General features: G+C 34.3%; 3 protein-coding genes across 3 annotated transcripts; 1 reads left to right on the plus strand and 2 right to left on the minus strand.

The window, feature by feature from the left end:
* Positions 1 to 1003: 1003 nt before the first annotated feature.
* Positions 1004 to 8627, minus strand: LOC105948969 (uncharacterized). Its single transcript, XM_012972231.2, has 14 exons — positions 8035 to 8627; positions 7279 to 7369; positions 7096 to 7180; positions 6765 to 6849; positions 6386 to 6455; positions 5732 to 5801; positions 4135 to 4180; positions 3797 to 4043; positions 3494 to 3699; positions 3302 to 3376; positions 2191 to 2260; positions 2002 to 2082; positions 1419 to 1498; positions 1004 to 1321 (listed from the first exon to the last, which is right to left on the minus strand). The coding sequence occupies exons 1-14, from the start codon at positions 8148 to 8150 to the stop codon at positions 1243 to 1245; spliced, it is 1401 nt and encodes a 466-aa protein (XP_012827685.2). The 5' UTR covers positions 8151 to 8627; the 3' UTR covers positions 1004 to 1242.
* A 6663-nt stretch (positions 8628 to 15290) lies between these two features.
* Positions 15291 to 22291, plus strand: MSH2 (MUTS homolog 2). Its single transcript, XM_012972236.2, has 13 exons — positions 15291 to 15649; positions 15755 to 15804; positions 15907 to 15939; positions 16426 to 17499; positions 17623 to 18177; positions 18391 to 18501; positions 18580 to 18669; positions 18755 to 18826; positions 19212 to 19322; positions 20221 to 20347; positions 21076 to 21278; positions 21653 to 21778; positions 21892 to 22291. The coding sequence occupies exons 1-13, from the start codon at positions 15601 to 15603 to the stop codon at positions 22093 to 22095; spliced, it is 2805 nt and encodes a 934-aa protein (XP_012827690.1). The 5' UTR covers positions 15291 to 15600; the 3' UTR covers positions 22096 to 22291.
* A 1004-nt stretch (positions 22292 to 23295) lies between these two features.
* On the minus strand, positions 23296 to 25366 carry LOC105948949 (F-box/LRR-repeat protein At3g26922). The gene is made up of 4 exons (XM_088822851.1): positions 25221 to 25366; positions 24022 to 24900; positions 23782 to 23925; positions 23296 to 23634 (listed from the first exon to the last, which is right to left on the minus strand). Exons 1-4 carry the CDS (start codon positions 25263 to 25265, stop codon positions 23323 to 23325), a joined length of 1380 nt encoding a protein of 459 aa, XP_088678977.1. The 5' UTR covers positions 25266 to 25366; the 3' UTR covers positions 23296 to 23322.
* Between the last annotated feature and the right edge of the window lie 251 nt (positions 25367 to 25617).

Here is a 25617-nt window from a genome sequence, read left to right on the forward strand (position 1 = left end):
ATTAACCACTAACCATTTCTAGAAAAACACTTTACCAGACAAGTCCCATCGCTAATATATCGACCACTAGTAGATTTTTTAAAATTGGTTTAAAATTCGAACATGCAAGCCAAATTTTAATTCCCCTTTCTAAGTTCATGAAATTTTTTGACATGAAATTCCTCACGATTTCTAAAGAGCATTCCAAAATTTCCTATTTAATTTCTTTCAATATCATCTTTTAGAAATCTTAGATCTTAACATGCGAACCAAGAGTTCTCATATTTCTAAACAGTTCACTGCATTTTACACAAATTTAAATACACACTAAATTTTTATCAGGAAACTTTCAAAATTTCGCAGATCTTTTGAACCGCATGAACTCATCCCACAATGCAGTCAAGAAATCAAAATATCTTACCTTGGGGTTGTATAAAAGCTTTACAAGATTAATAAAATTCAAAGTAAACTTTGAGGAAGAGAAACAGCTTCATGCAACGCTAACTGACACTTATTTGTTGATTTTTCTGCTTCTCATATCTTATTGTTTCGAGAGGGTCCTTAAAGAATTTGAGACAGTATATCATATTCCTCCAAATCCAACAGATCAATATGACAACATGAGTTTACCTTTAATTCTTTACAATTAAAAGTACTTTAATTAGAACTTTCAAACAAGATGCAGCATATTGTCATGGACCGCCCATTTTGCAATGGAACCAAGGGGCTAAAGTTGATTATCAATCAAGCCTAATGGAAGGTGCAATTAGACCCAAGATTAGAGATCCTTAGAGGATTCGAGAAGATCTTCTAGAATCTTCCTATTAATGTAAACATCCATTAGATCAAATTGATCACCACGGCGGTTTCCTGAGAGATTGATTTGTATAAATAGGCATATTCATTTGTAAGAATCCAATAATCCAATCAATAAACTCTTCCTTACTATCATCCAACTCTTGTTCTTTCTTAAACACTTGCACCAAGTCAGTGACAATATGTTAACAAAATGCACCACAAACCAGAGAAGAAAAGGATCAGACTATATTATTCCGTCAAATTTGATCTACGATTCAAGTATGTACAAATTCAAAAGAAAGTAAACCATTACAGTACAGCAGTAAGGCAAGCCATTTCTCTTGCTCTCTTGCTCCCGTTAGTTGTGTCAAAACTAAGTTCACTACTGCTATACTTTTTCGGTTTCAACCAGTAAAAAATTCAAGTCCGAAAATGTGAGATCGCCGACCAATCTACAAAGGCTCTCTATACATCATATACAGGTAACCGCTCTTCAATAGATAGTCGACAAATCGGGCATTTCCTACATTTATCCGAGCAGGAGCTGTACCACATTTTTAAAACACAATTAGTATAATGTGATTCAAGAATATCTATGCAAGCTTAATAAAAATCTGAAGAAATCACAGTTGTAGTTGTACCTGCAAAGAATGCGATGCCTACAAGGAAGAAGCACAATGCTAATCTCCCCCTCGAAGCAAACTCTACACAAAATCTTGTCCTGAACAAAATTTGTGAAACTCAATTCAGTTTACTATGAAAGATCAACAGCTATATAGCAAAGGGCGTTGAAACAAATATGGCTGAAATTAAAAAGACTATTCTATCATGAAGAATGCGTTAAAATCTACCTTTCTAGTTCACATTAAACACAAAAAAATATGACAAGTTGATGTAAATGGTAGTTTACTTTACTACCCAAACCAAAGATTAACCGAGTATGTGCCTTGCCCATGACTTCCTCGTTTTAATAGGATGTTTCTTTATAGGACAATTGTTTCTTCTGAACAAATGAAACTAAATAGAAACGAATGCATAAGTTTAGCAAAAGACAATGGAATACAACATGATAAATTGGGAATGCAGTAAAGTAAATATTGTGCCCTTTCCATGAAAGATTGGTATCCATTATTGGCAAATTACACAAATACCTATACAAAACCAGACACACAAAAACATAGATAAATATATTAAATATTGCTCGATCAAAATTAAGAAGCTTACATGTTGAAGCCTCTCATACTCCTGCTGACTGAATTTGGTAATTTCTGTTTGCTCACCAAGTGCTGCTTGAAGTCTCCAAACCTAATAACAAGAAAATTAAAAAAAAAATGGTAGAAATCCGTTACTATACCTGTGGTTAGGGGAAAAATGAAAAAGAAAAAGAGAATGTGACTAAAGAATGAGATTTACCTCCTCAGCCAGATCCTTCTTCGGCATTTTCTTCACTATCTCAGGTGGATAGCCAGAGAAAGTATTATAACTGAGTCAAAATTACAGTAATAATTGGCTTGTTAGATCATCTCATAGAATCAGTTCTAAACTTCGATAGATTTAATAAATCAATTCTACATACAACATGACTCCGGTAACTTATAATAATGTTTAAAACAGAGCAAGACGTGCCTCAAGTATTTCAAAAGAGAGAAAGAAAAGGGAGTAGTACCAAACATTTTTTTTAATCAAGCGAATACAAAAATATCAGAACAGAAGAGGAGATACCAGGGCAGTTGACTTCCTATCACTAGATTAAAAAGATTTTTCTTTTGTGGTATTGCAAAATACTTGGAAAAGAAGTTACATTTTATCATATTAATTTCTTATATAAAAGAACATACGGATCTTAGTTGATTGAGGACAACTCTTCTAATTTTTGGTTTTACATTGACTTAATCATAATTTTGCAGCCTCAATCCTGTGTGACTAGAAGATGTTTGTAGTTGTATTCTACTCCCTTTTTGTTTTCCTATTTGTAGTTAAGTGTCTCTTCACATTAATTAACCATGTTGGTAACAAAGCAGAATACCAGACAATTATCAAGTTTCGACTACATTAATGTGACACTGAAATTGAAGGGCACCTATGTTGCAGACACAGGGATGCGGAAAAAGGGGAAATGTTAAAACGGGCAAAGGGAAACGATATATCCCAAAAAATTGGATATATGTACATGGGAAAACGTGTATATAGAGGTATATTTATATTTATAAATTATTAAAATATAAATGTTTTATTTATTTATAGATTATAGTTTTTCATATAAATTTATTCAGATAAATAGTACAATCAACTGTCGATTTGCAATTGATTGGCACATCACATAAAACATTAAGGAAGCAACAAAAGGGTTTGGGAATTTGCTTCTGAAACGTGTTTCTCATCTTTTGAAAATTAAAAATGGCCCAAAAATTTCTGAACCGTTAAGAAGTTGCCATGTCAATGCAACACACAAGGGCACTTAAACAAGTAGAAGATGGGTATATACAATTTCAAGATATTGAAGTGATCGTGTAAGAAGTCTTACCTGGAAGATCCATCCTGGAACAACCGGGCCTGCTCTTCTCTGCTTGTTTCATCTATAGACCACCAGCCTAGCAGCCTAACGAGTAAAAGTTGCGAGAAATACGTTAGTTAAGAGCAAGAAACATCTCCACAAGACATGTTCGTAGATGCCAACCTACTATGTATTACGTAATAGCATGTCATTAAACATTACCTAGATCCATGGTGCAGAAAACCAAAGCAGTCACGGATTCTGGAAGAGTAAACAAAATAAACTCCTCCACTAGCATCGCTTTGTAGTAAAAGAACTATTTTCTCAATCAATCTGGATGTAGTAAGCAGAACGGCAGCTCCTTGCACCAGAAAAATAGGAGAAAAGAGAACTGGAATGGGAATATTTCTAGCACCTGATGGCGTGCCCTAATCAAGAAACCCATAGTCAGTTAACTAAATAATTCTGGAAGTGTTGCAAATTGTTTGGCGAAATTAGTCAGAGTGACAAGTCTATAATGGCTACCTCGAGCCTCATGCAAAGGAGAATTTGGAAACCGATAATTGGGATTTTCATGATGTGGCCGCCGACATCTTGTAAGCCACAAGTTCTATCCTGTGAATGTTCCTCGGAAGATACCACTAAGCCACTGTTCCAGTCCAGATATCTTGTAGGAGTAGAAGATGAACTTTCTCCTCTGGTTTCAGAATCTCTATGAATTACTGGATTAGACCATTTTGTGCAAACAAGAAACGCAAAGCACTCAGCAATCCTACAGAAGTACAAAATCAGCCAACACTCGGAAATAAATTCTGATGATGTAGTTGTCAAAGTATGAGATGTGTTTTAGGTGGAAATGATACCCATAATTTATGAACAAGTCCCACCAGCCAAGAGCTCCAACATCACCTGCAATGTCAAAATTAAGAAACATCATAAATCATTACATAATAAATTCGGAAAAACCTAATCACGCAACACAAATTCAATTGTAAATAGATATAACAATCATAACAAGCCTCACAGGAAACCGAAAAGCCTTCTTACAGCCAAAAGCATGAAATCTTATTGCAGAATGCTCATAAACATAGGAAAACTTACGTCCCACTAACGCATACGTGAACATAAAATTGAGTTAAACCAATATATGTCCAGAAAGCAACTCAAGAAACAATTCTAGGATTTAAACATGTTTTTGGGATAATAATGAGCAGATAAAACATTTACTATTAGATGCATCTGTGTGCATATTTTTATCCGGGTCGTGACTGTTGACCCAGTTGGCAGCCCGTTGACCACGAGCCGGTTCCGGTCAGAGTCGGACACGGATCGTGTCTAACTGTCTACATAGAGGTGCATGCACAGGTTAGATTATTGTTCTGAAAGGTATCACTTGTTGGAAGAAGATGACCTCATGGACTAGACATACTATTGAGTAATTACTTTACTACACATTATGGCCCACACACAAAATTAGTCATAAATTTGCAACTAATGCAGTTCCATAAATTCGTTCTTTTTTCTCTGAAAAGCCTTTGGGGGCTCCAATAATATTTGCGCATCAGCTTTTCTATCCAAACGAAGCAATCAAAATGTAGAGATATGACAAGCAGTCAGATATAAGTTATTCCTGAAGTTTAAAAGTAAAAACAAGAAGTCAAGTCACAATACTCCAATTTCCTGCATTCAATAGAATCCTCTTTTCATTCTTTTGTTTTTTTCATTTTCCTCTTCTGTTATATTTCTTTTGATGTTCTCAAACTTTGATAATATGTATCTGACAAATAACATGTGGATTATACGTTACACTTGAAATATTAAAAACTATCCTAGATAAAAATTATGATTAGTAATTCACTGTCAGAAGTCAGTAAAAAAAAAAGGACCTCATTTTGCAGTCTTCTTGCTTTTTCTGAGATTACCATTTGTTCTACATAAATACGAGTTACTATCCAAGGAAAGTGTCCTCCGCATAACCACCAAATAAAAGGTTTATTACAAGTCATAGTCACTGCAAGGAAGTTCCGATTCCTCAAAGACTAACTCATCCATCCCATACTTTCACATCTCGACTAGAAAACTTAGGCAATAGTAGAGCAGACTTGAGTTCACCTTTCATTGCATATCTAAAAACCAGAACCCTTTACAAATTAATTATATCTTTAGCCTATAATGAGTCTGTCAAAAGGGATAAAAACCATATTTCTTCACATCGCATGTATAGGCCAAAATATCAAATCTTTCTTCATAAGATCATATCTATAGCCCAATAAAGAGTCTGTCCAATGGGATTGAATGCAAATAAGACATATTTACATTTAATCAAAGTCCTCGTAAGACAATCAAACTTGTTGGAAGATCCAGGAGTTCATATTAAGTTAGGTATGGAGGGATTTCACAAACAGGGATGCAAGTACAGACATACATTCACACACAAAAAATGAGAGAGAAGAGACTTACCACACAGCTTCAGTAGAGTGAACAATGTAGCGGCGAGAAAGAAAACCATTGATATTGCCACCCAGAAGTGCTGGCCACAATAAAAATCATCAATAGAGAATCTTATAATATCTACTAAACCAAATATAAATGAAAGCAATAATATGAAAATTAAACAGTGCCAGACAGGTCCTACATTCATCAACACATGACTCAGTATGTACATCAAGGCCCGCGATTAGCACCATAAGGGTGAGTAATAACATGCTTTGATGGACTAATTTACTCAATCAAAAGCAACGTACGCCTATCTTCCTTTTTTGGAGAATCCATGCAAATAAGAGTTCAATCGTGTATAGATCTCTTACTATTGAGAATCAAATATCTATTGTATGTTTCACTAAACAGAAGCACCAATCTAAATCTCCTACATTGCAGATTAATGTTTAAATCCTAAGAAACTTTGTGGGCTTCGAATAATGTAAGATGTCCAAGTTTCCCGTTTCTAGATTGTAAGATGAAATTGAACAGAGCTTCCTCACTTTTAATACTCCAAAATATTTTTTCTTCAAGTTAATTATTTAAGAATAAAGGCGGCGGATCACTTGTCCCATACACTTCAAAGAAAAAATTAACATATCTCAGTTGCAACACCATTCACCAAGTAATACTTACAGGAAGTGTCTCCCATATTGCATCATCACTCATGCTTTCATCATCTCCAGGTAATAAAGCCTTGCACATTCTGCATCATCAACGTGAAAGAAGACAAATCATGAACTTGAATACAAGGCTAACCTTGTTGGAAAATAACTATTTACCATTGACACTCAGTAAGAGCAGAAAACACCTCCCAAATTATGAGCACCTGTTTCACTGTATCCTTTTGTGTATTTCTAAGATTCAAAACTCTAAAGTATTTACTTATTTTTTTCATTCCAGCACCGACTTACTTTATCGTATACTAAAAGTTAGAAAGACGTTAATTTAATTGTAAACTAATGTGATTTATATATTGTGCAAGATTCTATTTGAGGGAAAGAGAATGTCATACCTAAAATTGTCAACAAGGATTACAACTTCAAATGCCAGCAAAGGAAGGAAGACTATTTTCAGGTTCACAGCAGCAGAACCAATAGCTGCGATGTGGAGACACATATATGAAGGAAATTATCAATAGCAACGAAATAAAATTATACCTGAACAAATAGCTCATATTGTCACTCTATCGTCAAGAAAAGGAAGAGAGATTAGAAGCATGAACCAAAAACTTTTCTCGCTAGAATTGCCTCATACCAAACAATCACCACACACTAAACCACAGAATATATTGAGTTAATTCCTGACTGGTATTAAAATCATGGAAGGGTTTTTTGCTTCCTTACCGTATAAACTCTCGAGATATATACAAAGAAGCAGTTCAAACGCAACAAGCAACGGCATAGCAACCACAGTATGGCATGGGGCCCACTATGCACAAACAAAATTATTAAAATAAAGAAATATATGAAAATGAGGAATATTTTGGAATATTTTATTATTGAAAATGTCATAATCATAGTGCATACATGGCGGTCATGAGGAACTGATGGGGCGGGTAGAGAGAATCTTCCACGGGCGACAACTACATGAAACAGCCACAGCGGAAAGAAAATAACCCTGCACGTAAAACCAGATACATGAGCAGTGTGAATAACGAAAGAAAAATAAAGGACCCAAAGATCCTATTGAAAGATAAGAACGTAAGCTACTCTTATCACAAAATACCAAATAAGCCTTTAAACAGGCATACACATATATTCTTTTCCAATTGTTAGAGAAAAAAAACATGTGAAATGTATCGAATAAATCTTTTTTACTCCTTTTAAAGTTCAGAATTCAATTATTTGTACTTGCACTCAATCCACCACCGAAAAGGAAAATCCTCGATATAACTTTCAGCACCTTATATATGACGACCTTTTTGCAAATATATATCTTCCATCAATCACATCACAAGTAAATTACAGAAACTGGTAAGCTAATGAGAATTCATAAGATCTTCATAAATATTTTCATCCAAATTCAATCAACAGATGAAACCTGGTAAGCAAATGAATAATATGATCAACCATAAGACAAAAATGTCAGCTTTTCTTTTTTTTTCTCCTCATTCCCAGTTTTCCCCAGCATATTTCGTAGAACAGCAACAAAAAAAAATGTGATTTCGCCACACTCAATTCCTCAAATTACATAATCCAACAAAAAAATATTAAATCACAAATCATGATTCATAATCATATCAAGCTAATAAAAATTGGGGGAAAAAAAAAGGGAAACCATACCACCAAGAGTAGGAAACGATGTGATCAAGCTTGAGAACGAGCAAAAGCGTAAAAAAGAATAGGGAAATGTGCGCCGCCACCCCCTGCAGTGATTTTGACACTCTTCTCCAGCTCATATCTCCTCTCTCTCTCTCTCTCTCTCTCTCTCACACACACACACACACACACCACACCGTGTAGGGAATAATAGATATACAATTGAATATATATTTATACACGTAGAAAATCACACCGAGAACGAACAAAATACACAAATCAGCTATCAATCTATAAAGATATCGGCAGCAAATAAATACTAGATAATTCAGAAAGGCTGGATTTTACATTAGGGCACATATAGAATCAACGATTCGGAAACTCTTGATTTTTTCTTAAACGTGAGAGAGATGAAATTGGGGATTAGGGCAAAAACCTATGCATTGTTTGTTTGTGAATTGTAATAGCAGAAAAAAAGAAAAAGGAAAGAGTAAAACCACTGTTCTCTCTCTCTCTCTCTCTCTCGGCTCTCCGATGAGAAGAATTAAAATTTTCAATAAAATTATAGATGGTGGAGAAAATTATACCTTTCCTTTTCCAACTTTATTATTATTATTATTTTATTTATTTTTTATCTCATAATTTCATATAAATTTTTGTCACTATTGCAGCCACTTTGTTTCATGATTGCATCCAAGCCAAAGGACTTCCTATGTTACCGCTTTTGTTTCATCCCTTTTTGGATCAAGCTCCAAACTTGTTCCTTGTAATTTAGCCCCCCACCAATAAGAAAAAACTAAATTACTATTAATAGTATGCAATTAAATTGAACAAAAATTAAATTTTAATTTCTCTAAGACTTTTTCTTTTGCCATTTTTCTTCATTTAACACATTCATTTCCCTCCCTTCAAATTTATTGTGTTTCTTTTCTTTTCCGCTTGGGAGGCGCCAAATGTCGTTTGAATTTTATTGATATTGTTTCGACTTCAAATATGATTTTGACATTTTTTTTAATTTGAATTTGGTAAAACTCTAAGGACCAAATTTGTTATCAGTTGAATTATCTTTCTAATCAAATTGAATCAGTTAACTTGGATATTGGGTGAGAGAGTTATACGTTAATGATGAACATAAGGTTTTTTCAGATTTGGACCGTAAATGATTCAGGCATAACTCTTTACATACAATCTAATTGATTCAAGTTTAATTACAAACTCAACTCCAATGACTGTATATGATTGCAGAGATTTAGAGGATATTTTCATTTTGTTTTGAAAAAAATGTCTTGGTGGAAGAATTTGAGAATGAAAGTATTGTTCTTTTATAATGTGGGAGGATATGGAGATTATTATATCTTTTGAAGCATGTCAAAATGTTGAAAATGATATTTTTGAAAAGCAGCTTGAAAAATAAAGTGATTTTTATTTGTTTAGTGAGTAAAACAATCAGGCACATGTTTGAAGGAGAGATACTTTTTGAATGATATATATAAAAAAGGAAAGAAGAAAAAAAACTCGAATTTGTTTTAGTGAAATGATGGCAAATTTGGTAAACCAAGCCAAGAACTATGCAGCGGGTTTTGAGTAGTGCCAAGTTCGAACTAGAAAAATATTAAACTCACATTTGAAATTATAGTACGTGCAAAAATTAAAACGCTATTTACCATTTCAGTTTTCCTAGTTGATAGTGAAGATGTTTCAAAGAAGTTATACACATTGAAAATGATCGATTGTCAGCATCACACAAAAGTATGGTTAAAGAAGGTGAGGATCCTAGGGCTCATAGTCTATTAGATTGGATATCAATTAAAAAATAGCGTGTTCCATGTGATTACTGGTGAAAGTGATAAATTTAAGGTACTACTACACTTGATTTCATAATTTGTCGAAGAGCCTAAGCCCTAGCCTATGATACCATGCCGACCCTCTATGTGAAGCATTTGTACGCAGAGAAGTGAACTCGACGAATATGGAAATGATGTGATGAAGACGAAGAAAGAATGTTGATTCTCCAATTATGCAAGTGTCTATACGTTGAATTTTCCCTTTCCTTTTATTACTAATTATAAAGGTTAATAGCAAAGAGGCCCATGACAAGAACACTTAATTAAAAAAGGGACATTCAACTTTTTTGTTTTCAAATATTTTCAGCTCATTCAAACTTATTTGCAAATAAGGAAAACCCTTTTATATATACCAAAATTACCCCCAATTCATTGTTACTGCAATTTTATGATTTACAACCCAATTTCACCAATTAACCAATTTTGACTCGCCACCACCGGAGACCGCCGGTCAGCCGCCGTTGACCGCCGGAGACCGTCGGTCTCCGGCGTTGACTTTTTTTTCTTTTCTAAGAAAAAGATTGTTTTAATGATTATTACTGTCTTGGCTGCTAAATTACTGTCTCCAGCAGTTATTTAATTGTCGGAGTCAGTAATTTAACTGTTAATTGGCTTTTTTTTTATTTGTTAAAAAAATTATTTTAATTAATATTACTGTATTGGTTGCTAAATTACTGCCTCCAACAGTAATTTAACTGTCGGAGATAGTAAATTAACTGTTAATTGACTTTTTTTTTTTTTTTGATTTTTCTTAAAAAAAATATTTTAATTAATATTACTGTCCTGGCTGCTAAATTACTGTCTCCAACAGTAATTTTACTGTATTAATTAATTTTATCGTCTTGGCCTGCAATTTTGCTGTCTTCAACGTAATATTACTGTCTCCGACCGTAATATTACTGCCTCCGACCTTAATATTATTGTCTCATGCAATAATATTATTGTTTGGGACAATAATATTAGTAATATTACTGTTCGGAAAAATAATATTCATAATATTATTGTCCCAAACAGTAATATTACTGTCTGAGACAGTAATTTAGTAGCCAAGACAGTAATATTTTTTTCTAAGAAAAAAATATAAACCAACGCCGGAGACCGGCCGGAAAAAAAAATTCAAAAAAAAAAGTCAACGTTGGAATCTGGCTGGAAAAAAATTCAGAAAAAAAATATTTATTTTCTGAAAAAAAATATTTTTTCAAAAAATTATTAAAATGAGGGTTAATGTGATATATTTGTTTAAATCCGGGTCAATGTGTAATATTAAGAAAGCTAGAGTGTAATTGATGGAATTGATAAAAAATATACTATGAAGGGTATTTTAGACTAAAGACATGGGGTTGAATTTATTTGAAAGACTATTTTTTTTTTGACCAATGTGTATTTAAGTCCATTGTCATGTCCCTCTTTCACATTTACCCTAATTATAATCCTATCTCAACCTAATTACACATCATTGGATAATTGAGAAATCCTAAGATTATCTCTTTTAATAAGTTTAAGGGGATGTTACAACTATGATAACGAAAATATTTTTTGACACCGATATATTTGTACGACTTACTATACTCGTTACCTACTATTCTAACATCTGGCTTTAAAGGACAAAAATGGTAATACATTTTTTCGTTACAAAAATCTTTAGGGATGATACACAGACCTTTTATAACGTATAGTTCCCGACAATCTTTTTTGAGTTCAGCGAGAGCCTTCAACTTTGAATAGCTACTTTTCGGTGATTTTTATCTTAAACTAAATTTTATGCGGTGAACTTCGACAATCCTGCTCGATCATATTCTTTTAGTGCCGAAACGGCTCCTTTACCATCAAAGTCGCTTGACAGTTCATCCATTTACATCTACTTTGTCGTCGAAAATAGTCCTCGACACAAATTTTGACACACATATCCCATCGATTGAGACCATTTTGTGTTCGGATGGTATGAGCTTCTTTATTTTCCAAATGATGAAATTGATCATTTGGCATTTCCCAAACATCTTTTTGTTGTCAAAATTTTTCCCAAAGTCCTCCAAACTTATGAGATTTTAATGTGATTGAAGTTTCTAATGTGATTGAAGTTTCTTGGGACAAATTATTGCAGTAAAAGCGTTCGAGAATACAACAACAATGAAACTTCAATTTTTCTTAAAAAATAATAAAATTCTTCATAAATATAGGGTTTATTAGGGATAACTCTCTTGTTCATATTTTCTAATGAGGTAGATCCAATTAATTTTTCCCTTTTTGAGATACACCTAAATTTGCCAACTTGGCAAAATATATTATATAATTTCCCTTTAATACCCCTGTTTTATTTTTGAACGGCATTTATTTCCTTAACTACGTGATATGAGATTTGCTGATACGTTGCCTAAAATCACGGAATAAATTTACGTGAGTTTATTGGCCGTTTCTATCAAATCGTGTACAATCTGTTTTGAAGATTTTCTCCAGCGTTTCATCGTTTTTCTATCGTCTTTGAAGATTTTTTCACCGGCGTGGAAATAGGATCGGATTTGAGCGTTCATTGTTGTACGTTGTTAAGCGGGTATGAATGCGTTTTTTTCGTTTTTTATTTTCGTTGTATGTCCAGGGTTGTCGTGTACGGTGGTTAGACATTTTTAAGAGTTGTGTTGATACTTGATTCTATTAAGTAGAACATTTTTTAACAAAATTACGTCGTCACATATACATCGTTATTTTTGGCTGATGATGTTTGTTTGGAAGAGGATTCACAGAGTTATAAGAGGATGGTTCATGCACTCGGACCAGAGTTGTTTTATTTGAGCGTCGTAGTTGGTTTATGCAATAATCAAAATAAATGTCTGCTGTGGTTGAGTTCATGAGTTTGATCCATATTGATAGTTGGTTTATTTGTTTACAACAGTCGATTTTAGTGTGCTCGGTAGTACATTAAAATATATTTCGTAGTCTTTTTTAATTTAGCGTATGGATTTTGCATTTTATGTTTATTTTTGATGATATTAATGTATTGTCATTCAAATGTATTTGCAGTCTATTTAATCATTTTTTAGTATTCTGCATTTTTAATTTTGTTTCATGATTTTAGGTTTTTTCGATGGCGAATTTCGTACGGATTTTGTTGAGGTTTGGTGGGTTGGTTGCTATAAAGAGGTGTTTATGATGTAATGGCTCGGTAACTTCGGTTAAGTGTTAAACCGTTGTAATACAGTAGTATACTATTATGAATACCGTATGATACTACCATTATCATTTTATTATACTATTATGAGATTATTAATGTACTAGAGTTTTTTAACTCAGCATATTGGTTTGATTGTGTTATGATGTGTTTTATGTATTTTATCAAAACCCTAGATTGAAATTATGAGATTATTAATGTACTATTTTATTGGTTATGTTGGAATACTTTACGTTGGTTTTGTTCTCAATGTTTTTGTCATTTCAGTGGTATATTGTTTGTAACACAATTTCATATCACTACTATAACCGTAATATACTATCATAGCAGATTAATGTACTATATTGAAATTATTAATATACTATGTGGTTGAATAATACGGTATCCATAGTCGATTAACGAGATCCATAGTCGAATTAGATCAATGAGATAGTCTATTACATGATATAAGGAAAATTACCATAATTGATTAGTATTTCAAACAAACATATTATTCAGTTTCCATATATATTATTATTTTTTCATATATATTATTATTTACCCTAATCGTTTTCATATAATAAGGAAAATTACCCTAATTGATTAGTATTTCAAACAAACATATTATTCAGTTTCCATATATATTATTATTTTTTCATATATATTATTATTTACCCTAATTGTTTTCAAACCAATATTCATACTAATACTACTAAAATCATTTTCTCATTGATCTAATTAATTGACATATTACAAAATCATTGATCTAATTCGACATTTCTCATTGATCTAATTCTCATTAAAATTATTTAAACTATTATAAGGATATAAGCAAACGTTAAGACGTAAAAAGAACAATAATCGTTGTTAATATGATACAATTACGAAAATCCTCATTAACTTACGCTAAACTATTGGGATAGTCTAACAATATTAAAACATAAATCTGCCGCCATCACTTATCAGATCTAGGATTTTGTTGATTCTTCGGCCCAATAGTCAAATAAATAAACCCATAGTCGAATTAGATACATGGGATAGTCTATTAAATGATATGAAATAGTCTATTAATTTTAAAACACAAATCCGCCGCCGTCACTTCTCAAATCTAGGGTTTTGATGATTCTTCGGCCCATAATCGATTAACGAGATCCATAGTCAAATTATACCAGTGGGATAGTCTATTAAATGATATGTGATAGTCTATTAATACAGATGTAATTCGACTATGCATCTCGTTAATCAACTATGGGCCGAAGAATTATCAAAACCCTAGATTTGAGTAATCCTAGATTTGAGTAACCCTAAATTGGAGCAGTGACGGCGACCAACGACGATATCACTCCTAAATTGATTGTTACGACCTTGGAGGTGGGAGCGGCGGAGGTCTTGGTCGTTTTTTGCGGTCTTGGAGGTGGAGGTGGTCGGATGTGGTGGTGGTGGAGGACTAGGCGATGGTGGAGGTGTTGCTTATGGGCAATATCGTTGTTATCGTCGTTGGCCACGGGCGACAACGGTGACGGAGGTGGCGGCAGTCGGAGGTGGAAGCGGCGAACCCGGCGGGAAAATAGGGAGGGATTTCGGAGTGCAGAAAATCATCAATCGCCGGTGTATAAATTTCTGGTTTTCTTTGGGACGTTTGCAGATTTTGATAGTGGTTTTATGGGGATAGTGTTTTAACGGGAAAATAGAGAGGGATTTGATATTATTTCAAAAGGTAAAGTAACGGGATTTGTGGGAATTGATTTAGGGTACTTATGTAATTTAGAAAAGTTTGGGTTTTTATCAAAATGGCAAATTTAAGTTTGAGTCTACCCCTATTATTTGAATGTCTAAGGGGGTTATATCTAATAGACCCATAAATATATACAACGCTTGAGTACTTTGATAAAATAAAGTACTCCATTCGTTCCTAAATAATTGTCACTTATCACTTTTCACAAAGATTAAGAAACTCAATAAATATATTTTGATTTTAGAAAAATCATATAAAAATGACTAAAACAACATTTAATATTTAATGATTTATAAGAGAAAATTAATAAATAGAGTTTCATTAATAAGGTTAAAACAGGAAAAATGCATTTAATGCAGTATTGGAAATCTAAAGTGACAGATAATATGGAACAAAAATATTTTTAAAAAGAGACAGTTATTGTGGAACAGAGGAAGTATAATCATATCAATAGAAAATGTGCATAAGGGTAAAACTGGATATTGTAGTTTGGTCAAAATGTATCATCATGTTACATAGAACATGTATATAATGGTCAAATTGAATATTTAAAACGATTATTCTTTGTAAAAAAATGAATATGGTAAGAGTGCTTGTAGTCTTAAGTCTTAACCAATAAAAGAAAAGAAAAAAAAAAGGAAAAGAAAATCAGGAGACAAACCGGGCAGCAATTGGCAACACGCGACCCGCCATCACCCAAAAAACCGCCATTTATTCCCGCCAATCGCCATCGTGTTAAAAACTCAGGTTTTCCAACATTCTACAGAGTACCAGTAGTGTATATGCAAATTGACACGCAAGAGTTCTAGTTCTAACAAGAGAGGAGAGAAACAACGAGTATCAGTGATAATTTCGTCGTCGAAATTAAAATGGGCGACAATTTTGAGGAGCAGAATAAGCTTCCCGAGCTCAAACTCGGTACCCCCAAACCCTTGTTTTTAATTTTTCTTTTTTTTTTTTTTTTTTTTTTTTTTTTAGATTTCGTGCTAATATCAGAATTAATTTAAATTTAATATGTCGTAGATGCCAAACAAGCTCAAGGGTTTCTTTCGTTCTTCAAAACCCTACCCAATGTAAGCATTTCGTTTTTGATTTTTTTTTCTTCTGTAGTTATATTTTATATAATAATGGAAAAAATAATGATTGGAATTTTAACTTGCTTCTGATATTTGCAGGACCCTAGAGCTGTTCGATTCTTCGATCGTCGGGTTAGCACCCTTTCTAACCCTCCCTTTTGAAATGTAGTAGAGTGATGATGATTCTTGACCTACATAGATAATATTATTTTTTGAAGTTTTTTATGAAAAAATAATCAGATAACATCAGTCTTATCAATAGCAACAAACGGGTAGATTATTTTTTCCATAACCTATTTATTAAGTTTTTCTAGAAGAAACTGTGTATGTATAAGACGACAAGAAATAAGGGTCATAGTTCTATTTGCCAACCATATCTCCGTATTAAGCGGTTTCTATTGTGCCTAAAGGTTTTTTTTATACGGATGTGTTTCGGCTTCTGTGTATTTAAAAGGATTATTTCCAGTATTAATGATTTCACATAATTTGTAAATGAAAATGTTACTTAAGTTGATCGGTAAGTTATGTGAGAATGATATGTATGCCTGCGTTTATTTATGTTAAGGCTGCCGTCTTTTGGTTTTAATTAGTAGAATAACTTGTCATTTTCTTTCCCAGGACTATTATACCGTGCATGGTGAGAACGCAACTTTTATTGCAAAGACATATTACCACACTACAACTGCTGTTCGACAAATAGGAAGTGGATCTGATGCCATTTCCAGTGTTAGTGTGAGTAAGAATACGTTTGAAACAGTTGCCCGAGACCTTCTTCTGGAGAGGACTGACCACACTCTCGAATTGTACGAGGGCAGTGGATCAAACTGGAGACTTGTGAAGAGTGGGACCCCTGGAAATTTAGGCAGCTTCGAAGAAATTCTTTTTGCTAATAATGAAATGCAAGACTCTCCGGTGATTGTGGCTGTCGTAGCAAATTTTCGTGAAAATGGATGTACTGTCGGATTGAGCTATGTTGATCTTACTAAGAGGGTGCTTGGATTGGCAGAGTTTCCCGACGATAGCCACTTCACTAATTTGGAGTCGGCCCTCGTTTCTCTGGGTTGCAAGGAATGCCTTTTGCCCGTGGAGCTTGCCAAATCTAGTGAATATAAAACACTAAACGACGCGCTGTCCAAGTGTGGTGCAATGGTGACTGAAAGAAAGAAATCGGAGTTTAAAGTGAGAGATTTGGTACAAGATCTTGGTAGGCTTGTGAAAGGTTCTACAGATCCTGTAAGAGATCTACTCGGTGCATTTGAATTTGCACCCGGGGCTTTGGGGTGTATAATGTCGTACGCGGAACTTGTTGCTGATGAGAGCAATTATGGTAACTACAAGATCCAAAGATACGATCTCGATAGTTACATGAGATTAGATTCTGCTGCCGTGAGGGCATTAAATGTCATGGAGAGCAAAACCGATGCCAACAAGAATTTCAGCTTATTTGGTCTTCTCAATAGAACGTGTACTGCGGGTATGGGGAAGCGGTTGCTGCACATGTGGCTGAAACAACCTTTGTTAGATGTAACGGAGATAAACTGTAGGCTGGATTTGGTACAGGCTTTTTTGGAGGATACTGCCCTACGCCAAGATCTGAGGCAGCATTTGAAAAGAATTTCGGATATGGAACGACTTGTGCGCTCTCTCGAGAAGAAACGGGCAAGCCTAGTTCATGTTGTTAAGCTTTATCAGGTATCCTCTACTTTATTATCGAATAAATGATTTTCGCATTAACCTACAGTTGCATTTTCTAAATTGTTATTGTTAATTATCCCAGAGCATATACGATTTACTGGTGGTTTATTTTGCATGCAGTCAAGCATCAGGGTTTCATTCATCAAAAGTGCGTTAGAGCAGTACGATGGCCAGTTTGCTTCATTGATGAAGGAGAGATATTTAGATCCTCTAGAAAACTGGACCGACGATAAGCATTTGAATAAGTTCATTGGTCTTGTGGAAACTTCAGTTGATCTTGATCAACTTGAGAACGGCGAATACATGATTTCATCGAGTTACGATTCACATTTAGCGTCTTTAAAAGACGAGCAAGAATCTCTGGAGAATCAGATACAGGATTTGCACAGAAAAGCAGCCAACGATCTTGATCTGGCTATCGATAAAGCTCTAAAACTAGAAAAGGGGATACAATATGGATATGTGTTTAGGATTACCAAAAAGGAGGAGCCAAATGTAAGGAAGAAGCTGAATACCCACTTTATTGTACTTGAAACTCGCAAGGATGGGGTTAAATTCACAAACACAAAGCTTAAGAAACTAAGTGACCACTACCAAAAGGTAGTTGAGCAATATAAGAGCTGCCAGAAAGAATTGGTCGCCCGAGTAGTGCAAACTGCTTCAAGTTTTTCCGAGGTATCTATCTTGCATAATTCCTACTTTAACTGCCACCGACATTCTTCTGCATTATTTTTTTTTTTAATCACTTATTCTTCTGCATTAGTTATGATAGTGATGGTGGCCTTAACTTATAGTACTCTAATGATTTCCCAGAGGGGATGCCCTTTTGTTGTTTTTGTTGCTTTACTTACTATTGTTCTTGTAATTGATTATGCTTTCTTTGGGTAGGTGTTCGAAGGATTAGCTTGGTTGCTCTCTGAATTGGATGTTTTACTTGGTTTTGCTGATTTGGCCGCTAGCTGTCCCACTCCTTACACACGACCAGTCATCACTCCATCAGTAAAAATTAATTTATCATTTAATATCATTTCAAGAAATAGGAATGTGCTTTTTTTCATGATCGATCATGTTTCTTAGGACGTCGGAGATATTATTTTGGAAGGGAGTCGGCATCCTTGTGTTGAAGCTCAAGATTGGGTGAATTTCATCCCAAATGATTGTAAACTAGTAAGTTCTCGTAAAATATGGAGATGAACTACCTTATGCAGCCAATTTTAACTTGGCCATTGCCTACTTTTGTTGGTTCTTACAGGTCAGGGGAAAAAGTTGGTTCCAGATTATCACAGGACCAAATATGGGTGGAAAATCAACGTTCATACGACAGGTCAACCACATTTTCTTACTGCTCTGTGCACAAGTATTAGTTGATGAGGCTTAAACTTAATTTTTATAGTTTCAATTCCGACTCACTATAGAGATGTACTTCTGTAGCTATCGAATTATATTATTAACGTGCCAGCTAAAACATGCAACAGTAGAAAAAAACAACAATAATATCTCTTATTCATGTGTTCACCTTTTTAAGAATGTGTGAGGAGCTCTAACTCCATATCGGATCATTTTTCCCTGGTAATAAAAATCATGGTTCACTTCTTTCTCGATATTCTAACTATATCAATGAGTTAGCTATTGTTATGATTTCAAGAGTTCCTAATGCAGAGCATTTTGTAAAATTTCCAATTCAAATAGGTCTACCTCTTTGTGCACAGGTTGGTGTAAATATTTTGATGGCGCAAGTTGGTTCTTTCGTCCCTTGTGACAATGCTGTAATTTCTATACGTGACTGCATTTTTGCTCGTGTGGGTGCTGGTGACTGCCAGGTAAGCCCATCAGCCTTTGTGGAATTGAACTTATTACTGTTGATTAAATTCTTAAAGATAGATTAAAATACTTTTTTAACAATAATAAGGCTGTACTTATAAGGACTGGGCTGTGGGGTGAGGCACCATATGGGTAGTTTACTTTTGTTTTGAAAATGCCTTCGTTCTGTAAATTGACATCTGCATTTAGCACCCCCTTGAGAAAAAGACAAAGTTACTGGTGAAATTTATAGGGCTTATCTAGTTTTATACTCTCGAATCAAGTCACTAGATGTTATATATATATGGGCACGTATGCCCTTTGATAAAGTATTGTTGATATGCTATTTAGATGTCTGTAGAAACATATACTTTACACATGGAAAAATCGTACCACACTTCAATCCATTCAGTCCATCTGTATGTATATATGTAGTAAGTTTTTATCAACATAATTTTTCTGATAAGAAATAAGTTAGCGTATAAAGAAGTTCTCAGAAGGTTCTTTCCTGCAACTTCTTGGTTCATCTGCCTTTCGCATTTCATAGTTCCTAATAGATTTTTCATTTATTATAGGGTAACTACGCTGAGCCGGAATTTAGTGCTATAACCAGATGTTTTCTTCTCTTCTACTTAATTTGAGGGGCATCTTGTGTTGAGTGGGTATAGAAAATATTGAACTTCTGTATGTTACTATCATAAGAATGTACCCTCCGTTAGCTTAATTTTGGCACGGTCTGGAATAAAATCCCATTCTGTGTGGTTTTCCTCTTACTTTCATGCTCCAACATCTTACCTTTTCCTGTCTGCTAGTTACTTCCATGTACAAAAGTAATAGGTTTTTATTATTTGCGAAACGGATGCATACTATAGGGATTTTTCTGACATTTTCTACTTCATTTTTTGCCTCCTTGTATAGCTACGTGGAGTTTCGACATTCATGCAAGAAATGCTCGAGACTGCATCTATCTTGAAAGGAGCAACTGAGAGGTCATTGATAATAATTGACGAGCTAGGTCGTGGTACATCGACATATGATGGATTTGGTTAGTTTCACATCTTTCCAAATGTTGATCTATTATCTAATCAGCCCTTTGCACCCGCACCCGACCCAATACTTAAGCACAAGATATAAAGATATTAGACACCCAAATGTACGCATATTTTTCATTTGTTTTGTCATGAAAACACACACTTCTGCATGTTTTACATTTCGTTTTCCATGCAAAGTTCTGTTTTAGATTCGGTTTACGTGTTATCGGAAGTGATGAAATAGTGTAAATAATGCAGATAATGATGTTGGACTGTTTTACTTATTTTTTTGTAGAAGAAGTATTTGTAAGTGATAGATCTCAAGTACGGAATAATCAGCAATTGGATCACTAGAACAAATAGTGTCAAACATCTGTATAAATATTGGGAATCATTACATACATGTTCACTTGTATATGAGTGAACGGTGGCCTAATGATTCCCATGAATTAAGTTTAGATACGGTCATACATTTTATAATCCATATAAGCATGCACTTGTTTGGAACTTAGACTTATCGGTGATAAAATAGTTGAAACTTATGTTATGAAGTTGAAACATCAATGATTAACTATGGATACATTTTAATGTGTGTATTATAAAAAAGACGTAGGTAACCTGTGTGACAAAATAATCATTGTGGGATTGACACGACATTTTGCTTCTATCTTGTCTTTCCATTTCCTTGAAGCATTTTGAAGCTTCCTTCTGGTTTATTTACTGTTCGATATATTTCTTGCAGGCCTAGCTTGGGCAATTTGTGAGCACATAGTTGAAGAGATAAAAGCACCTACACTGTTTGCAACTCACTTTCATGAGTTGACTGCTTTAGCACACGACTATACTGGTGATGAGCAGTCCTCGAAGAAACTTAAGGGAGTAGGTAATTGCCATGTGAGCGCGCACATTGACTCATCGAGTCGCAAGCTTACCATGCTTTACAAGGTCTCTCTCTCTCTCTCTCATTATACATGGGATTATATATGCGAATACACACACATACACAAAAATTTATGTACATTTTTCTTTTCTGAAAGAAGAAAAAATAGATCATACTGAATGCAGCTAAAAGGTAAAATCCACAAATCAGATAAATCAGAAATAAATCATATATATTTGAGTAATCGTTTCAATTTAATTAGCCCATGACATCAACTCAGACTAAGTACTTAATTTATAGTCTAATTAGTAAGATGGTGGTGATTTATATGTATATACTTTATTATTATGGAGTTAATGTTTAAGCTGCTTGTTCTTATTTTGGCTCATTTATTAACAGTGTTATCTTTGTTGTATGTGTCGCTCTTCTTTTTTAATAGGTTGAACCAGGGGCGTGTGATCAAAGTTTCGGTATACACGTTGCGGAATTCGCTAAATTCCCAGAAAGTGTTGTCGCCCTTGCTCGAGCAAAGGCTTCCGAGTTGGAAGATTTCTCGCCCAAAGAGGTATTTTCTTTTACTAAGAATATCCCGGGGATAAAAGATAATAGATCTTTTATCATGCAATTATATATTTCTTTTCTTCGATTTTGCTAATTATAATTGGCCTCGATACTCAGATTGGATCTAAACGAAAGCGAGAAGCGGACCCTGATGATGTAAGCAAGGGTATCGATCGAGCTCGCCAGTTCTTGAAGGACTTCTCCGAGTTACCACTAGACAAGATGGAATTGAAGGAAGCCCTACAAAACGTCGGCAAATTGAAAGAGGGCTTAGAGAAGGATGCAGTTAACTGTTCTTGGCTTCAGCAATTCCTCCGATGATGTAAGCAAAGGGTATTTCATTAAATCGGGTAACTTTTTTTGTGCAAATAGATTCAGGCCTTAAGAGAAGCCCACAACACGATTTGGCTTCGTTTTTTGTCGATGGTATTGGATTGGAGTTCAAGTAAGATTATGTATAGTGTTTTCGACCCGAATGAGTTTGAAAAATCAAATTTTCCCGCTTTTGTGCGTTGCATATTCCCCCGTCCATTGCCACTGAATTTTGCAGCTGCTTCTCAAATGTTGTTGATGTCTTATGCTGAAATTTACTTCTTATAGCTGATTTTATTCGGGCCACTGAATTCTCAGATGGAGATGAGTTCGGCCACGTTTCTTTCTTCGGCCACGTTTCTTTCTGCATATTATTTCTTCTTCTATATTGTACTAGTGTTTTGCCTCGTGGGTTGCACGGGCGGATATTGAAAAAAAATATAAGATAAGCAAAATTAGAAATTAGTAAACATCTATGACATGTACAATAGCAAAATAATGGAACACCGAAAATGTAAAAATTCCACTAATTGCAATCATAATCTATATATCCATTTTAACAATAAAATTTAATACACGAACGTGTGCTATAAAAAATGAGAGAAAAGTTAGTGCTGGAAGGAAAAAAAAAAGAAAAAAAAAGAAGAAAGAAAGAAAAACAAAATAATTAAAAAAACATGTCCTATAAAAAATAGAGAAAATTTAGTGCTTGAAGAGGAAAAAAAAGAGAAAAAAATATTTAAAAATAAAAAAATGTGAAAAAATTTGACCGTGTTTAGTGGGGACGAAAAAAAGGAAGAAGAAGAAAAGAAAAAAAACAATTAAAAAAAACCAAAACGTATTTTATAAAAAAAAAAAGAAAAAACAAATAATTTTGAATGTGGTATAAATAAAAAGATAAAATAAAGGAAATAAATATTTCACAAAAATATTTAAAAGAAAAACTGCTTGTAGGGTTTCTGGGCAAACCTTTCTTTTATATATAAAAACTTAGTGTAACTCTTATACATAATCGAGATTTACCCCGCCTCTGCGGTTGTTATTTATGTTGGTTTTATTGTGATTAAGGATACAACACAGTAGTACATTGTTGAATTATATTATAGGCCTGTTTGTGCAACCTTTGCACCATAAATGATCTAATTATTCAATTTTTCAAAAAAAAATAAAATAAAATAAAAAATTAAAACAGTATTTAAACTAATCAAACAATAAATAAAACTTGTTTTTATTCCATTACTCCAGGATGGTGAAATTTAGAAGGGGAGGCACTTTGTTTCGGAGTTGCTCAACGGTGCGAGCCCTGACTTCCTTTTCCTCCTTTTCATAAGCTTCCTTAAACTTTAAACTGGGACGAAAAGTATCGTGCGGATCAACAACAATTTTCTCGAGTGAAACACAATTCTCCAATAAATGCATAAAGAATTCAAGATCGCTTGTACGACCATAATATCCCAAAAGCTCTATCTCTTTTAAGTGAACATATTTACTTGTCGAAACCTTTTCCACCTCCCTCTCCACAGCCTCAATTGTGCCGGACCACATTCCCTACAAACAAAAAGCACAACACGAGAATTACAAAATTAGGACAATAAACAAAACAAGATTACGGCAGTCAAATCCAATTTTCAGCTTCTCTACAAAAACACATATCGCTGTTGAAATAAAACTATGATTGATTGATTGATAGATTACCTCGAGTACAAATCTTTGCAAGCAAGGTGATGCACGTATGATATTAGTTAGCGGTAGGAGAGACTGGTCTTCACACAGACGAAATTTCACCACCAATTGCTTAAGATTGCTCATTTTCACAGCTGAACAGAACATTTCAGATACCTACAGAGCCAAAAAAAAAAATGAAGGACGAAAAAGGAAAAATAATAATAATCAAGAAATGCCACCATCGGAGTTGTGAAAGAACATTAATCTTACTTGCCACGAGAAATTGTCTTCTATAACATCTATTGTCAATATCTCCAAGAGCGGAAGCTGGCGAGAGAACAACGAAATGACATCTTGGATATAGTAGGTTAACGCTCCTCCAAGAGACATCTCGACAAGGTGAGGAACACCCTCGAGAACAATATGTATCCTTGGCCCTTCGTAATTCAAACATACAAGATTTGAATCATGGATCTCAATCGAACCTAGTTCTTGACAGTCAATTATTTCCAAGCGTTTCAATGAACGAGACGAGCCATAAATATATAGACTCGAAAGGTCTCTTGACTGAGAAACCGACAAGTTTTCGAGGAGAGGGCAATTGCATAACAAGAACTCCAGGGCTTCACCATCCACATCTACACTATCCATTGAGATACTTTTTAGGAATTTGAAGTCAGTCGAATTGCACAGAAGTTCGTTCGGAAAAGAATAATATTCTCCATGTGTATGACAACCGTAAGTTCCTTTTAAGTTCAACTCAAGTGTTTGAACCTTCCTAGCTAAAGCATATCGTATCCATTTTCCAATGTCGTCTTCGTAAACATCATCTAAAGAAAATAACACCTTGAATACCTCAATGTTTGAGTTCTTATGTGACGCTAGTATGTCATTGACCCATTTGACATATGCCGATCTTTTCTGTTTGAGTAACATATTTATTTGTTTTCCTTCACACAACTCCAACTCCAATAAGCTTTCTATACCATCAAATTCTAGTTTAGGTGTGAAGGTCCACAAATATCTCCATCGAGAAGAAAGTATACTAGTGGCGGCTGCCTCCTTCAAAGTCAAGAAGGACAATATATGCACCAATAGATCATCTGGAAGCACACTCATTCTATCGATACAAATATGTTGACCCGCACCCTGAAATAAAACAATAAACAAAAAAAAAAACAGTAAATTAACCAATGCCAACAGAACAGTCGGATACAAAATGCAATGTCGCTGGAATTTCATAAATTTCATAGCCAGAATGAACAATTTTTAATTAAATGACACTTTGTTTTACAAAATAAGTTAATAGTATTGAAATTGTAATACAATATTCCTACAATGTTGAAAAAAAAATGTAAAAAATCTCAATTTAGGGAATTTCCAATCCGGTTCCGATAACCCGATAACCCTGATCCGGGCCGGCGAACGAACCATGATACTATATATAGAATAAGAGATTAAGAGGTAACCTTGATGCCTTTTTTCCCGCGAGAAACTCCTTGCCTCTTCTCCATTATGTCGTCGAAATCTTGGAAGCAAAGGCTACGTGAGATTATGAATAATTGTTGCAGCAAAAATATGATAAATCGGTTCCTCTTTTCACACAGAGAGAAAAACCAATACTAATAGTATTGAAAAAAGACCGAATAAATAATCAAATAAAAATTAGTTGGTTAATTCTAGAATCCGTTTGTGTGCCGGTGTCGCTAGGTTCAGGGTATATCTCTTTTGTCAGCTAATTAACTTAGGGCTCGTTCGGTTACGGGACTCTACTAACTAAATAGTAGGGGTTCATAACACGTTCGGTTAATATGATTCACATTTTTTTAAACCCGCTACTAAAATAAAAGTCCGTTATTAAATACT

Source organism: Erythranthe guttata, chromosome 9 (assembly GCF_056151865.1).
Source record: "Erythranthe guttata isolate IM_541 chromosome 9, IM_541, whole genome shotgun sequence".
Classification (NCBI taxonomy): domain Eukaryota; kingdom Viridiplantae; phylum Streptophyta; class Magnoliopsida; order Lamiales; family Phrymaceae; genus Erythranthe; species Erythranthe guttata.